At 35.4% G+C, this 15,087-nt stretch overlaps 1 protein-coding gene across 9 annotated transcripts in view; it reads right to left on the reverse strand.

The window, feature by feature from the left end:
* LOC127838538 (formin-binding protein 1-like) overlaps positions 1–15,087 on the reverse strand; it is a 68,921-nt gene that overhangs the window by 30,104 nt on the left and 23,730 nt on the right. For all 9 annotated transcript variants that reach the window (XM_052366355.1, XM_052366349.1, XM_052366353.1 and 6 more), the window contains exons 2-9: positions 13,697–13,812; positions 11,285–11,335; positions 9,623–9,770; positions 8,811–8,873; positions 8,364–8,468; positions 6,452–6,580; positions 4,258–4,404; positions 3,152–3,385 (exon numbers count right to left, since the gene is read on the reverse strand). In XM_052366355.1, coding sequence (XP_052222315.1) covers positions 3,152–3,385; positions 4,258–4,404; positions 6,452–6,580; positions 8,364–8,468; positions 8,811–8,873; positions 9,623–9,770; positions 11,285–11,335; positions 13,697–13,812 — 993 coding nt within the window. The remainder of the gene's footprint in view (positions 1–3,151; positions 3,386–4,257; positions 4,405–6,451; positions 6,581–8,363; positions 8,469–8,810; positions 8,874–9,622; positions 9,771–11,284; positions 11,336–13,696; positions 13,813–15,087) is intronic.

Below are 15,087 nucleotides of genomic sequence, written 5' to 3' on the forward strand. Positions count from 1 at the left end.
GTTATTGCACAAAGAATGTCCAGTGCAATATAGTAATAAGTGCACTTGTTACAGTATCGCACTAAAAATATTTCAGTGTCAAATGAAGTTATCTGCAAATTCATCAAATATAATATTACTTGGAAGCAATATACTGAAATACATTTTATCTAATATATTTTTAGTTAAAAAACTGTATAAAAATGTTAACAGTGTTAAAATCAAAGCTCAATCTTTTATAACAATCAGTTTTTTTACTCTCCTGTAAAATTTTGAAATATGGACTTATCACTGTTTTACACTAAGGTGACGATATATGAATATAGAAATATTTAAACCACAAACTCAAATGTATTAATACAATAACAAAAACTTTCATAGTGTTAATGTCCATTCCTTTGATAATAATATATAATAGCTATATACAATAATATATTATATATAATCATATTAACAGTGCAAACAATTTGAAATATTGGACCGGAATTTTACTTTTTGAGGACCATTCACTTTGTTCAGTGTATTTCTTATATTTCCAGATAACCACAAATCAGAAGAAGCTAACAGCAACCCATGCACAACAAGTTTTTTGGAAAAGGGACAGCTTCAATCTCAAATACGTACCAAAAATGTCATTAACTTGATGAACAAAATAACACAATATTTCATGACCTTGTATATGACACAAGACATAAACTAGAAATGGCGCGGCAGAGGCCGACGCGTATCCCCACGCCGAATGTTTGACCTAGGTGTGCCCCAGGGTTGGTAATGGGGCCATGCATAGCTGAGATTGACCGTATTGTCATAAGAGAAGTTCATCATCAATTAGAAGTGAATTGGTGTAGAAATGAAGAAGTTATAGTAAAAGGCAATTTTGGGTGGGTGTGACATATGTGGGCAGGGCGCCCCAGGGTTGGTAATTGTGCCATGCATAGTTGAGATTGACCGTATTGTCATAAGAGAAGTTCAGTATCAATTTGAAGTGAATCGGTGTAGAAATGAAGAAATTATAGTAAAAGGCAATTTTGGGCGGGTGTGGTCTATGTGGGCGGGGCCCCAGGGTTGGTAATGGGGCCATGCATAGTTGAGATTGACCGTATTGTCATAAGAGAGGTTCAGTATCAATATGAAGTGAATCGGTGTAGAAATGAAGAAATTATAGTAAAAGGCAATTTTGGGTGGGTGTGGTCTATGTGGGCGGGGCGCCCCAGGGTTGGTAATGGGGCCATGCATAGTTGAGATTGACTGTATTGTCATAAGAGAAGTTCAATATCAATTTGAAGTGAATCGGTGTAGAAATGAAGAAATTATAGTAAAGGCAATTTTGGGTGGGTGTGGTCTATGTGGGCGGGGCCCCAGGGTTGGTTATGGGGCCATGCATAGTTGAGATTGACCCTAATGTCATAAGAGAAGTTCAGAATCAATTTGAAGTGAATCCGTGTAGAAATGAAAAAATTATAGTAAATGGAATTTTTTGGTGGGTGTGGCCTATGTGGGCGGGCACCCCAGGGTTGGGATTGGGGCCATGCATAGTTGAGATTGACCCTAATGTCATAACAAAAGTTCAGTATCAATTTGAAGTGAATCCGTGTAGAAATGAAAAAATTATAGTATATGGAAATTTTTGGTGGGTGTGGCCTATGTGGGCGGGGCGCCCCAGGGTTGGGAATGGGGCCATGCATGGTTGAGATTGACCGTATTGTCATAAGAGAGGTCCAGTATCAATTTGAAGTGAATCGGTGTAGAAATAAAGAAGTAAATGTAAAATAACCTAAAAAAATGAGTGATAATTTCTGATGCGGCCCCACCCCAACCGCTTTAACTTTTGACCCAGGGGTCAGATCAAAATTCCAAATAGTGCAGGGTCGCACATATGCTCATAGCTACCATGTGTGTAAGTTTCAAGGTTCTAGTGCTTTTAGTGTAGGAGGAGATAGTGGCCAGGACGGACGGACAGACAGACAGACGGACGGACGGACGGCGGAGATAACCACAATATCCCCACCTTTTTTTCAAAAAGCGTGGGGATAAAAAACATGGGCCATTATAGAAAATGACTAAAAATAATTCATTTCTTGAACATTTTTGAGACAATGTGAAATTTCAATTGATTGCCTTTGTTTACTGAATTCATACATAGATCTATACTCTCAGATATATAGTGAGTAAAATTTAAGTATTTAAATTTCATTTCATTTTCATAAAATGAAAATTCGTATTCTTATTCAAAAAAATTCAAATGTTGTCCCTTTCTTATGCAGTAAAAGTGTAAGTTCAGGAAAATTTCCAATTTGATAATAAGGATAAAATTCATTCTTACAAAAAACATTACAACTTCCACTTTCAACCACTTCTACTAGGAATATGACTTAGAAGTGGAAATAGGATGAAAATCAGTATCATTTTCCCCAACAATTAATTATACAAATATATATTTCATTGACAGCCATGTGTTTCCAGCATATATCTATGTCATTTAATGGAAGAATTACTGAAAGTCAATGGTCTAAAAAATAGATTACAGAATCATGAAATCTAGACCAAAAAGCATGGTGGATGATGAAGATTATGACAAGATAACAGTTAAATACACAGAGAAAGAAATTTATATAGTATACAGTTATTAAATGGATGCTTGGTGAACAGTCCAAACTGTTGTCCCAATGTATCAGGGATGGAACTGTTCCAAATTTCAGCCCTGATACAGAGGGACAACAGTTTTGACTGTTCACCAAGCATCCATAAAATAACCGTTTTATTACCTGATCAAATATCAAACATTGCACTAGCTGGCAACAGTTTAAACTATTGACCTGTCAACAGTTTGAAATATTCACCGGTAACAGTTTAAAACATTGCAACATTACTTTTTCGACAAGGAAATAGCAAAAAATAATTAATTATCATTTATATAAGGCATCAGGTAATAATAAGTTATAATCATATTTTCAAATGAGGCCAAACATATAGTGTATAAACACAGTTTCAAGAAAGTCATTATGTTTATAATATCACAACGGTAAAACTACTTTACACACTTTCGTAATATACAATACCAATTTACTATATTACACTCTATGCAGAGATACAAGAAGTATATTTTCTCTATATTTTATAAATGTAAGATGCGAGTTTGATAACAAAACTAAGTATAATTACATGTACTTACAGCAGTATTTCCAAATATTTTGAACAGTCCACCACGTTTTTTATCCTTTTTGCCTTTTTCTGTGCCTGTCCCTTTCACAGTAGTTCTTTTATCATTTCTAGTTACATCTGCTGGTGATAAATTTCTATTATTTAAAGAGTTACTATTTGATCCACCACTAGACAAGTCATCAAATGGAATATCTCCGGGTATTTGAAAACCAGTTCTGTTTTTTTCTACGAACATCTGCGAGTCCTGAAAGCAGACCAGAAGTTGGATTTGAATAAAGCCAACAAAAACTGGTCATGTATTTTGAATAAAATAACATTCATATTAAACAAGAGATGTGTTTGTCAGAAACGCAATGACCCCTAATGTGCCGCTTTGAAGCCATATATATGACTTTTGACCTTGAACGATGACCTTGACCTTTCACCACTCAAAATGTGCAGCTCCATGAGATACACATGCCTGCCAAATATCAAGTTGCTATCTTCAATATTGCAAAAGTTATGGCAAATGTTAAAGTTTTGGTTAAAGGTTTGGGACACACACACAGTGACACACACAATGACAGACAGGCCAAAAACAATATCCCCTGATCATACGATCCGGGGGCATAAAAACTCATGAAACAATGAAATGAAAATCTCAGAAAATAACATACCATAAAACATGGCTTTTGTATAAGAAATGCTCTAAGTGAGTAATACATTAAGCATTTTCCGCTTTAGAACATTAAAATAATCTTCAAAAACTAAATGTTGGTAATGGTTAATGTTATAAATATTCATTCACCGGTATGTATAAGTACAAGTTACACCAGTGTTGCATAATTTATAATAAATTGCATGGTATTGTACAAGACTACTGCCAACAAATTATCCCATCACTGAATTTGTCTAAAAACAATATGACCACGAACAATTTGTTTGCCTAAAGCAATTAAGCGATGGATGTGAGCCTTGTTCTGGCAAACAGGGCTTCATGCATGTGCATATAGTGTTGTCCCATATTAGCCTGTGCAGTCCACACAGGCTAATCAGGGACAACACTTTCAAACTAGGTAGATTTTCTTTCTTTTATATAAATTTGAGCACCAAAAACATTAAACATTCTCAACTTACAGCGCTGCGATTGATTGACTGCGCAGCCTTGTTCATTCCCTCTATACAAGACTTAAGGATTGGAAGCACACTATTTTCCAGGGCCGCACTCCCCTCTATCACAGTCTTCACCATCGATATCCGCTTCTCATCTACGTCTTGTAATTGCTGCAAACAACAATTAAGCATTTAAAATTGAGTCATGCTCTGGAAAAATGGGACTTAATTCGTGTGTTTAACCCTTTACCACTTAGATACGTATCTTGACGCATTTGTGGTCCCTTAGAAAGTTATATTTAACTTGAAATGGCGCGGCCGACACGTATCCCCACCCCGCAACTTTTGACCCAGGGGTGGGGATAGTGCACTGTCGCACATATGCTCATAGCTACCATGTGTTAAAGTTTCTAGTGCTAATAGTGTAGGAGGAGTGGCCAGGACGGACGGACAGACGGCGGAGATAACAACATAATCCCCCCGTTCCAATTCAGAGCCTGGGGATAATTAAATGCCTTCTTTACTAGATTAACGTTTTAAAGGCTTCATTTCCAACCCTCAGATACTGATAAGTAGCAAACAGTATAAAACCTGAACAGACTGGGAGTTACTTGCAGGCTGTTCTGGTTTAATGCTGTTTGCAAATAGCCATTTACACTTTGATTCTGAGTAGGAAAGGGTTAAAGTGTTGACACTTTACGCTCAGACTGGATTTTCGCTAATCTTCTTTATTTTCAAAAATCCATGACACGTAAAGTGCCGTCCATGATTAGCCTGTGCTAATTAGCTAACGCTAGTCTTGGATGACACTTAACGCCTATGTAATTAAGCCCCATTTTCACCTAACATGGCTCAATTTTAAGTGCATCATTCTGGAATGGTGAGTTCAGATATATGTTTACTTATCTGTCTTTGATAAATCGAGGGTTGATACTGAAATTGGTCAATCTAGTTATTATTTCTAAATATCAAATATAATGGCTTCATGTTTAACTCTTGAAATGTATGAGATAAAACACTCACATATCTTGCAATAGATGGTTAGTCACATTTCATACAAAATAACTCAAGTCTTTTTCTAATTATTTCATCCTGTAGTAACAACTGCAATGTTCAAGTTTCTTAACGTTTCACTGATGATCATCTTCTTCTAGTTACAACTGTTTTGTTTATTGTTTCACCTTTGATTAAAGTGAAGTATTTCTTATTGATTTACCAATGATCATAGTCAAGTGCAAAGTACATTTTTCTCATTGTTTCTCTGACAATCTTAGTTTAGTTGCAAGTGCAAAGGACATTTTTCTCATTGTTTCTCTGACAATCTTAGTTTAGTTGCAAGTGCAAAGGACATTTTTCTCATTGTTTCTCTGACAATCTTAGTTTAGTTGCAAGTGCAAAGGACATTTTTCTCATTGTTTCTCTGACAATCTTAGTTTAGTTGCAAGTGCAAAGGACAGTTTTCTTACTGATTTGCCTATAATCATATCGTAGTTGCAAGTGCAAAGTATATTTGTCAATTTTATTTACCAATAATCATTGTGCAGTTGCAAGTGCAAATTACACTTTTCTTATTGATTTGCTAATGATCATAGTGTTATCGCAAGAGCAAAGACAACAATTTAATTGATTTACCGATGATCATAATGAAGTTGCAAAAGCAAAGTATATTTTTAAAATTGAAATGCAAATGATCATAGCATAGCTACAAGTGCAAAGAACATTATTGTATGGATTTGCAACTACTATTAGGCCATAGAATTTTTTTAGATTGCGCACATTGCACCTGCAATATTGCTATCTTCTGTTAAAATTGTGTAATTATGATGTAAATGTAGTCAGTTTAATATTGCAACTGTAACTGCGCTGTAACTATCAATAGAAAAGATCTGTTACATGCTTGGTTTTCCTGCACCCATTTTAAACTTTGTAAATAAAGATTGAAGCCTCACTCTGTGAAATTGGGATTGAATACATATGAATAAGTGTTGTCCCAGATTAGCCTGTGCAGTCCACACAGGCTAATCAGGTTTGCCACCCGCTTTTATTGTATTTATTGCTTAAAGAAAGTGTCTTTTTAACAAAAATCAAGTTTAGGCAGAAAAAGTTGTTCGCGATTAGCCTGTGTAGAATGCACAGGCTAATTTGAGACGACACTTTCCAACATGCATTAAACCCCATTTTCACAGAGTAATGTACATGTAAAACTTTCTACGAGTACCTGAAACACTTGTGGCATGAGCATGGTGTAATACTCATGTTGAAATCTGTTGGTGGTCTGAAGCTGCGAGGCGTATTCATTCTTGCTCTCCTCCGCCTCCTGGGTTTTGCGAAGGCTTGTCTGTCGTGTCTGAGGAATAAAAATCATCCAGTGAATTTTTCACTATTTGTATTGGGGAAATTCATGTTGTTTCAATTGGTAAATTGCAGTTGATAACTTTGTTTGCTTACAAATACTATATAATTGAAAATCAAAAGGTTTTCAATATAATATATCAACTAAGGTTCCACTTATCGAACAGGATGGGCGTTGAGGTAAATGTAGAGATTTGCTTAATTTTATTTACTTCCATGATTTTTTTAGGGTGGGGTGGGGCGTGGGGGCATTACCTTCAATTTGGAATTTATGTCATTATTTAAACATAACAATCTTTAATTTGATATGCAGTTCTAAATTTAATGAGGCAATACAAGATATCATCTCAGGAAATACAGACAAAATGAATTAATATCATCATTTATAAAAATGGAAGGAACAAACTAATCTTCACCTAAACATTTACATATAGTGTTTTTTTAATGTACAAATTCAATATAAATCATCACAGGAAAACTTCATACATCATCACTGGAAACAGAGATACAAAGAATATCTGTTGATTTCGGTGTATGTTAGAATTTCATTCCTGGAGTGGTTATAGGAACAAAATAATTCTACAACCATGACTAAAATTCTTCCAAACACTGCAATATATCAAATAAGAAAAATTAAAAACCAAACACAATGCCAATATTTAGTGGAGGATTAGCTTAAGGATAGTGTTATCTTGACAGAGTAAACCAGGCCAATATTTAGTGAAGGATTAGCTTAAGGATAGTGTTATCTTGACAGAGCAAACCAGGCCAATATTTAGTGGAGGATTAGCTTAAGGATAGTGTTATCTTGACAGAGCAAACCAGGCCAATATTTAGTGAAGGATTAGCTTAAGGATAGTGTTATCTTGACAGAGTAAACCAGGCCAATATTTAGCGGAGGATTAGCTTAAGGATAGTGTTATCTTGACAGAGTAAACCAGGCCAATATTTAGTGGAGGATTAGCTTAAGGATAGTGTTATCTTGACAGAGTAAACCAGGCCAATATTTAGTGAAGGATTAGCTTAAGGATAGTGTTATCTTGACAGAGCAAACCAGGCCAATATTTAGTGGAGGATTAGCTTAAGGATAGTGTTATCTTGACAGAGCAAGCCAGGCCAATATTTAGTGGAGGATTAGCTTAAGGATAGTGTTATCTTGACAGAGCAAACCAGGCCAATATTTAGTGGAGGATTAGCTTAAGGATAGTGTTATCTTGACAGAGCAAACCAGGCCAATATTTAGTGGAGGATTAGCTTAAAGATAGTGTTATCTTGACAGAGCAAACCAGGCCAATATTTAGTGGAGGATTAGCTTAAGGATAGTGTTATCTTGACAGAGTATACCAGGCCAATATTTAGTGGAGGATTAGCTTAAGGATAGTGTTATCTTGACAGAGCAAACCAGGCCAATATTTAGTGGAGGATTAGCTTAAGGATAGTGTTATCTTGACAGAGTAAACCAGGCCAATATTTAGCGGAGGATTAGCTTAAGGATAGTGTTATCTTGACAGAGTAAACCAGGCCAATATTTAGCGGAGGATTAGCTTAAGGATAGTGTTATCTTGACAGGGCAAACCAGGCCAATATTTAGTAAAGGATTAGCTTAAGGATAGTGTTATCTTGACAGAGCAAACCAGGCCAATATTTAGTGGAGGATTAGCTTAAGGATAGTGTTATCTTGACAGAGTAAACCAGGCCAATATTTAGTGGAGGATTAGCTTAAGGATAGTGTTATCTTGACAGAGCAAACCAGGCCAATATTAATCCGGCACAGGTACCTTCTCTACGTCAGCTCTGGACAGATGAATGTCAGCATCCGCTCTATGGAAAGTTTCCGATGCTCGTTCTGCTTCCTGAAACTTTCTTTCGTACGTCTTTTTGGCCTGCAATGCACAGAGTAATTTACAATTAAAAGCTCTGCCAACATTCCTGTCAAGATATCTCCCCTGAAACTTCAAGTTTCAACCCCATGGGCATGATTTGAGAAAAAATCAAAAGAGAACCCAAAAGACGATTTTCCTCTCAAATTATTAAAGCCCTGATCCTTGTGCTTTATGAAAAAGTTTTTTTGAGTTTTTCATTTTTAAAATATAGTTTTAACTCCAGTGACCTAAGTTATAATTCATTAGATGGCTAAAATACTTGTGAAAATGGTGCACAATCAAACACAACAACAAAAGGTTTGGAACAATTAAACATATCATGTCGTACAAAGTCATACTTACCGCATCCAACATCTTCAGAGATTCCTTTAACTGGTTTTGAAATTTCACACCATCATTCAATGCCTGAAATACAACAACAGAATAAAAAGTCTTCCATTGTAAACATTGGGCCCTGGTTCCCAAACTTACCAAGCATCACATATTAGGCAAAAGATATACTTATTTGCAATTTCAACTATGTTTACTGCAATTCAGTTGTCATAATAATTTCCTTGGAATATCTCAAACATAAAAAAAATTGTGCATATTTATTACAAAGCGTGCATTTCTTGATGCTGCTACATTTCGCTCATAAGCAGAGCGACACTGGCTATATGCAACCAGCATACAACCAGAGCAGCCTGTGATTAACTAGCAGGCAGTAGAGGTTGTATGCTGTTTGCTGCTCAACAGTATCTTAGGGTTGGAAATGAAGCTGTTACATTTTTTACACATTAAGAAAGGCCTTGAATTTAATGTTATTTTCTTAGGGACTTCAAACCCCTAAAAGCGCATATCTGAGTGGTACAGGGATAATTATGAGGGATTACACTGGACCTTAAAGGAGATTTTTCGCGTGATTATTTCTGGAAAACAATTACGGTTGACCCTTTCCCCCATAAGTAGCAAAATGAAAATGGAGTAACACGCAGTCTGTTCAGTTTTTATGCTGTTTGCTGCTTATCAGTAACTAAGGGTTGGAAATGAAGCCTGTAAAACTTGAATTTAGTAAGAAAGGTATTTAATTTAATGTAACTTACTATGGGACTACAAATGCGTCAAAATATGTATCTAAGTGGTAAAGGGTTAAGATGGGGCCGAAATATGCAAACCTTTTGCCTATCTGTGCGTAGCTCCATGACACATTTCTTGATATCAGCCATGAGCTGTTGCTGGGTTGATTCTGCTATCATCTCGTGTTGACCTGCCATATCATGGACTTCCTTCAGCATGTCCAGAAATGCCTGGGCCGTTGTGAACCTGAAAACACAATTTTCTTAGTTACAATTGGTCACAGTTTTTAACAGTAATTCAGTTATATCGCTCTGTTCAACTACCCCCACTATTCCAGACGAAGTGCCATATACTTAAGGCAAAAGCTTCCGTACCTGAATCTGAGTTAAAGGGGAACTGGCTGCAGAATTAATTTCATCACCAAGTAAAGGTTCCGTTAAAAGTCTGATATCAATGCAATTTTAATCTTCAACTGAATTTCACATTTAACCCATTACATTTAACGCATTAAAAACATGGCGCCCAATAACCAATCCCTCGACCCACATATATGTCCTACAACATAATTATTTGACATATTATACCATTAATATGTCATTTTTTGTTTGTCAAATAAAATCGCAGGGTTAAAGGAATATCTTAGTTAAAGAGCTGACTCGTGGTAAATTTCTGTGTATGGTCTGTCGAAATCTTTGTAGCTGTGCAGCAAATGCATATAAACTTTTCCCTGGCAGGTAGTAAGTTACCCATTTATAAACCTAAAAGTTAACAAATGAGCATGGGATACATAATTTTTGTCAGAAACAATTCAGAGGTCCGAGTTGGATTTGAGTCAAGGACTTCCTGTTCCCAAAGCTATTGTCATGGTCCTTTTAAATGTTATTTTATTGATTTTTTTCCTTAAGATTGTTACTTTAAGACACACTGTAGGGTAAATTTTCAGGAGAAAAAATATAAACTTAGCGAATTGAAAACCTTCATAAACGCTCCATTGTGGAGGAAAAAAACCTGGTGAGAGGAGGCTTAAAACAAGAACATAATTATGTTACTTACAGGAGTTGTATTTAATGATTGTGATAAAATAAGGGAAGTGGGGCTTAAAACAGGGAAATAACACCACTTAATAGAAGTTTTACTTACTGATTGTGATAACATGTGGGAAGTGGGCTTTAAACAGGAAAATAACGCCAATTATAGGAGTTGTACTTACTGATTGCGATAAAACTTTGGAAAGGGGCTTTAAACAGGAAAATAATGCCACTTATAGAGCGTTGTACTTACTGATTCTTATAAAACATGTAAAGAGGGGCTTTAAACAGAGAAATAACACCACTTATAGAGGTTGTACTTACTGTTTGTGATAAAAAATGGAAAGCGGGGCTTAAAACGGGGAAATATGTTACTTATAGGAGTTGTGCTAATTGCATAATTGTGGTAAAACATAGGATAAGAATTAAACAGGCAAATAACAGAACTCAAAAGAGTTGTACTAACTTATTGGTTGTGATAAAATATGGGAAATGGGGCTATAAACAGTGAAATAACACCACTTAAAGGGATTGTACATACTGATTGTGATAAAACATTGGAAGTGGGGCTTCAAATAGGGAACTATATTACTTATAGGAGTTCTCCTTATTGAGAGTGATAAATCTTGGAACATGGAAATTATAGGGGGTTATACTTACTGATTGTGATAAAACCTTGGAAGTGAGAATTAACACAGGACAATAACACCACATATAGGGGGTTGTACTTACTGATAGTCTTCTTCCTCTTTCTTCCTAGGCTGGTTGTTCTTGACCAGCTTTCTGAAAGTAATGAACATCGACATGAGACCATGCCACATGTATAGTGCAACAGTGCTGCTTTTATAAAAACAAAATGGTGGGAATACCTTAAGAAAATAAAAACAGATAAATCGAAACTACATGATCTTCATGAATAATTGAAAGTTTCCATGTATGCATCAGTCTCAGATATTTTTGTGATGTCTTAAGCATGTTAAGCATATGCAATCATGTTTGACAATGTACACTTACGTATCATAAGGAAATAAGTTTTGACAGAAATAGCAAAATGTTGCTTAAATAGTTACAGGAAATTACTTCAACCACTTGCTTCATAATACATTACCAGCAATGCACTATCAAAATATATCTTCTTGAAATGAAATTTAAGAATTATTTATTTATTGTTCCATGATCTAAACGGATAAAATGAACTTTACATTTAGACATTATCTAGATTTCACATATAAACTGTTCATACAGTATAACATTTTTTTCATTTTGTTTCTACTTTGTATACTATAGATTGGATTTCATTTATAATTTTGTTAAATGTTTATTTTGCACAACTTGTTGAATTTTGCTTACACATAAATGCTTTTTGTAAAAGAGGCAATTTGTTCCAGACATGCACTTACTCAACAGATCTGAAAAACATTCAAGGTAACAGAAATCTTATTCTAGGTACTTTTTTATCAAAGAAGACAAATTCATGTAAAGACCGAATTTCTCATTTAATCAGCTGGGCCCTTATGATTAGTTAGTTTCTGTAACTAAAGTTACATAAACAATAACAAGAAAACAGACAACATTAAGTACTGGTAAAGGCAAGTATAAAGCAAACATGCTTCAAGGCAACAGATTAGATTTCATGTCAATTAGTTTTCACTAAAAGCTTTTTGGTAACAATAAGTTTGTTTTCCTTCAAAACTATTTGTCAATTAGTTTTTGACAATTTTATAATAACTATTATTTTCTCTGCATCTTTTTATTTGGTAATATTATTGTGCTTGAATATTGTGTCCTTTTGAATATTGCATGATCCAGCCCTAGTTCATACTGTTATAACATTACATTATTTTTCAAACCATGTTTCACTGGAGGAACATTTCAAAACCCTCTCCATTAATGACAAGCTTGTGGTAATGATTTCTCCACAATGTTATTTGTTTTTTTCAGAAATAGAGACCGCACAGTGTTTTGCCCTGAATTTTTTAAGAATCTATCACCATCTGTGTGATTAAAACTTAGAGCATACTTTTCATAACATCTCTTCGGATGGTTCGGGTCGCATAATAAATTATAAAATATTGGGCGTGCACGCCCATAGTGGAAGTTTCCTAGCCTATCCGCGTATCGCAGCCCACATTTTCCAGCATTTTTACGACAAAAATTTTTTTTAAAGACAACGGCCCCAACATGTTGACTAACTATCAATATTATCTTTTATTTCAATTAGTTTTATGTCAAAAACAAGTCGTAAAAAATGATAAAAGGATCCTTATCTGTTGCCCTGATTTTTCTTGGAAAATGTCATCGCAATTTTAATATTTCAACAAGGGACAAAATTGTCACAAAACCAGGTTTTCATTGTGAAAAAAAAATCTGATAAAGGGAGAAAACTCAAACTGAACTTTTGAAATGACCAAAAAAAATTAACCCCCTTTGTAAGTTTTTTTTTTTTTTTAAATCTATTTTTAGTCGTGGCGACCTTGACATTGGAGATATTGACGTGATTCTTTCGTGGGACACACCGTCCCATGATGGTGAACAAATGTGCCAAATGATTTTAAAATCTCACAATGAATGACATAGTTATGGCCAGGACAAGCTCATTTATGGCCATTTTTGACCTTTGAACTCAAAGTGTGACCTTGACCTTGGAGATATCGACGTAATTATTTCGCGCGACACACCGTCCAATGATGGTGAACAAATGTGCCAAATGATTTTAAAATCTGACGATGAACGACATAGTTATGGCTCGGACAAGCTCATTTATGGCCATTTTTGACCTTTGAACTCAAAGTGTGACCTTGACCTTGTAGATATCGATGTAATTATTTCGCGCGACACACCGTCCAATGATGGTGAACAAATGTGCCAAATGATTTTAAAATCTGACAATGAACGACATAGTTATGGCCCGGACAAGCTTATTCCGCCAGCCCGCCCGCCAGCCAGCCCGCCCGCATTCGCCAATCTAATAACCAGTTTTTTCCTTCGGAAAACCTGGTTAATTACTATGTTTAATACCATACACTACACATTCTTAAGGTTTATCATTTATTCTTAAAAATGGTATGTTGAGACTTCATCTAAGGTTTTGAATTTTCGGCAGTTTTTTGTGGGTCATGCATGATAAGGAAATTAAAAACTTACTTGAGCTCATTTGCATAGCTTTGTTCAATCTCGCAGCGTTTCTTGAGGAAGTTGTAGTATTTGTCCAGGAAGTCTATGCCCTTATCTGTGTGCTTTCCAACATTTTCGTACTTGTCCTGAAAAGCATAAATTGTCAACTGTGTTGTCATGTAGGTTAAAACTACTTTAATGTTGATCTCTGTTGTGTTGAAAGCAAGAGGTTTATTAAGGCAAATTTGTATATAAATCATGGCAGGGGGAATTAACATTTGTTTTTAATCTTATCATGAGAAACAAAACAAGAGCTGTATTTGTGAAACACAATGCCCCCTACTTCACCGCTTTGAAGCCATATATTTGACTTTTGACCTTGAAGCATGACCTTGACCTTTCAACACTCAAAATGTGCAGCTCCTGGAGATACACTTGCATGCCAAATATCAAGTTTCTATCGTCAATATTGCAAAAGATATGACCAAGGTTAAAGTTTTGGGACAGACAGACAGACAAACTGGCCAAAAACAATATACCCTCGATCATTTGATCCGGGGGCATAAAAACACAAAATAGAGAATAGAGCTTGCAAATTATGATACTGCTTTATCACGATCCTTGTTCAAAAGCTAGTTTTGACCCAACGTGACCCAGTTTCAAACCAGGCCCATATTTTTTATTTGACAAATGTGCTGACCAAGCTTTATAAGCACTGGGCAATAAATGTGGCATCTAGAGTTTTCAGAAGATTTTTCTTTAATTTGACCTACGTGACCCAGTTTCAAACCAGGTCATTATTTTTTATTTGACAAATGTGCTGACCAAGCTTTAATAAACACTGGGCAATGTGGTAAATGATAAATGTGGTATCTAGAGTTTTAAGATTTTTCTTTAATTTGACCTAGTGACCTCCTTGTTGACCTCAAGTGAACTGGTTTTGAACTTGACCGAGATATTGTGGGCACAAATCTTCTCAACAAGTTTCATGAAGATTGGAAAATAACTGTTGTCACCAGATTGTTCACAACCTTCACCTTTATTTGACCTGGTAACCTGGTTTTGGAACTCACTAGACCACATTTTAAAGCTCAGCTGAGATATCCTTCACACAAATGTTCTGACCAAGTGTTATCAAAATTGGGCAATAAAACGGCTTTTACAGGTTTCCCAAGGTAAATGTTGACGACTGACAATGCACAACAAACACAAGCTTTCACAAAAACAAAAAATCAGATGAGTTTACAAAATACAATGTAGCGACTAATTGAAAAGTGCATTTTTGTATGCCTATTCAAACTGTAATGGGAACTGTGCATTTGAATCTCATACAATTACCGATCATTGTTTGACAAGGAAATTAATCAGAAATAACATCCTTGAATCATGATATGGATAAGTATTTTGACCAGCATTTCAAT

This window comes from Dreissena polymorpha, chromosome 7 (assembly GCF_020536995.1).
Source record: "Dreissena polymorpha isolate Duluth1 chromosome 7, UMN_Dpol_1.0, whole genome shotgun sequence".
Classification (NCBI taxonomy): domain Eukaryota; kingdom Metazoa; phylum Mollusca; class Bivalvia; order Myida; family Dreissenidae; genus Dreissena; species Dreissena polymorpha.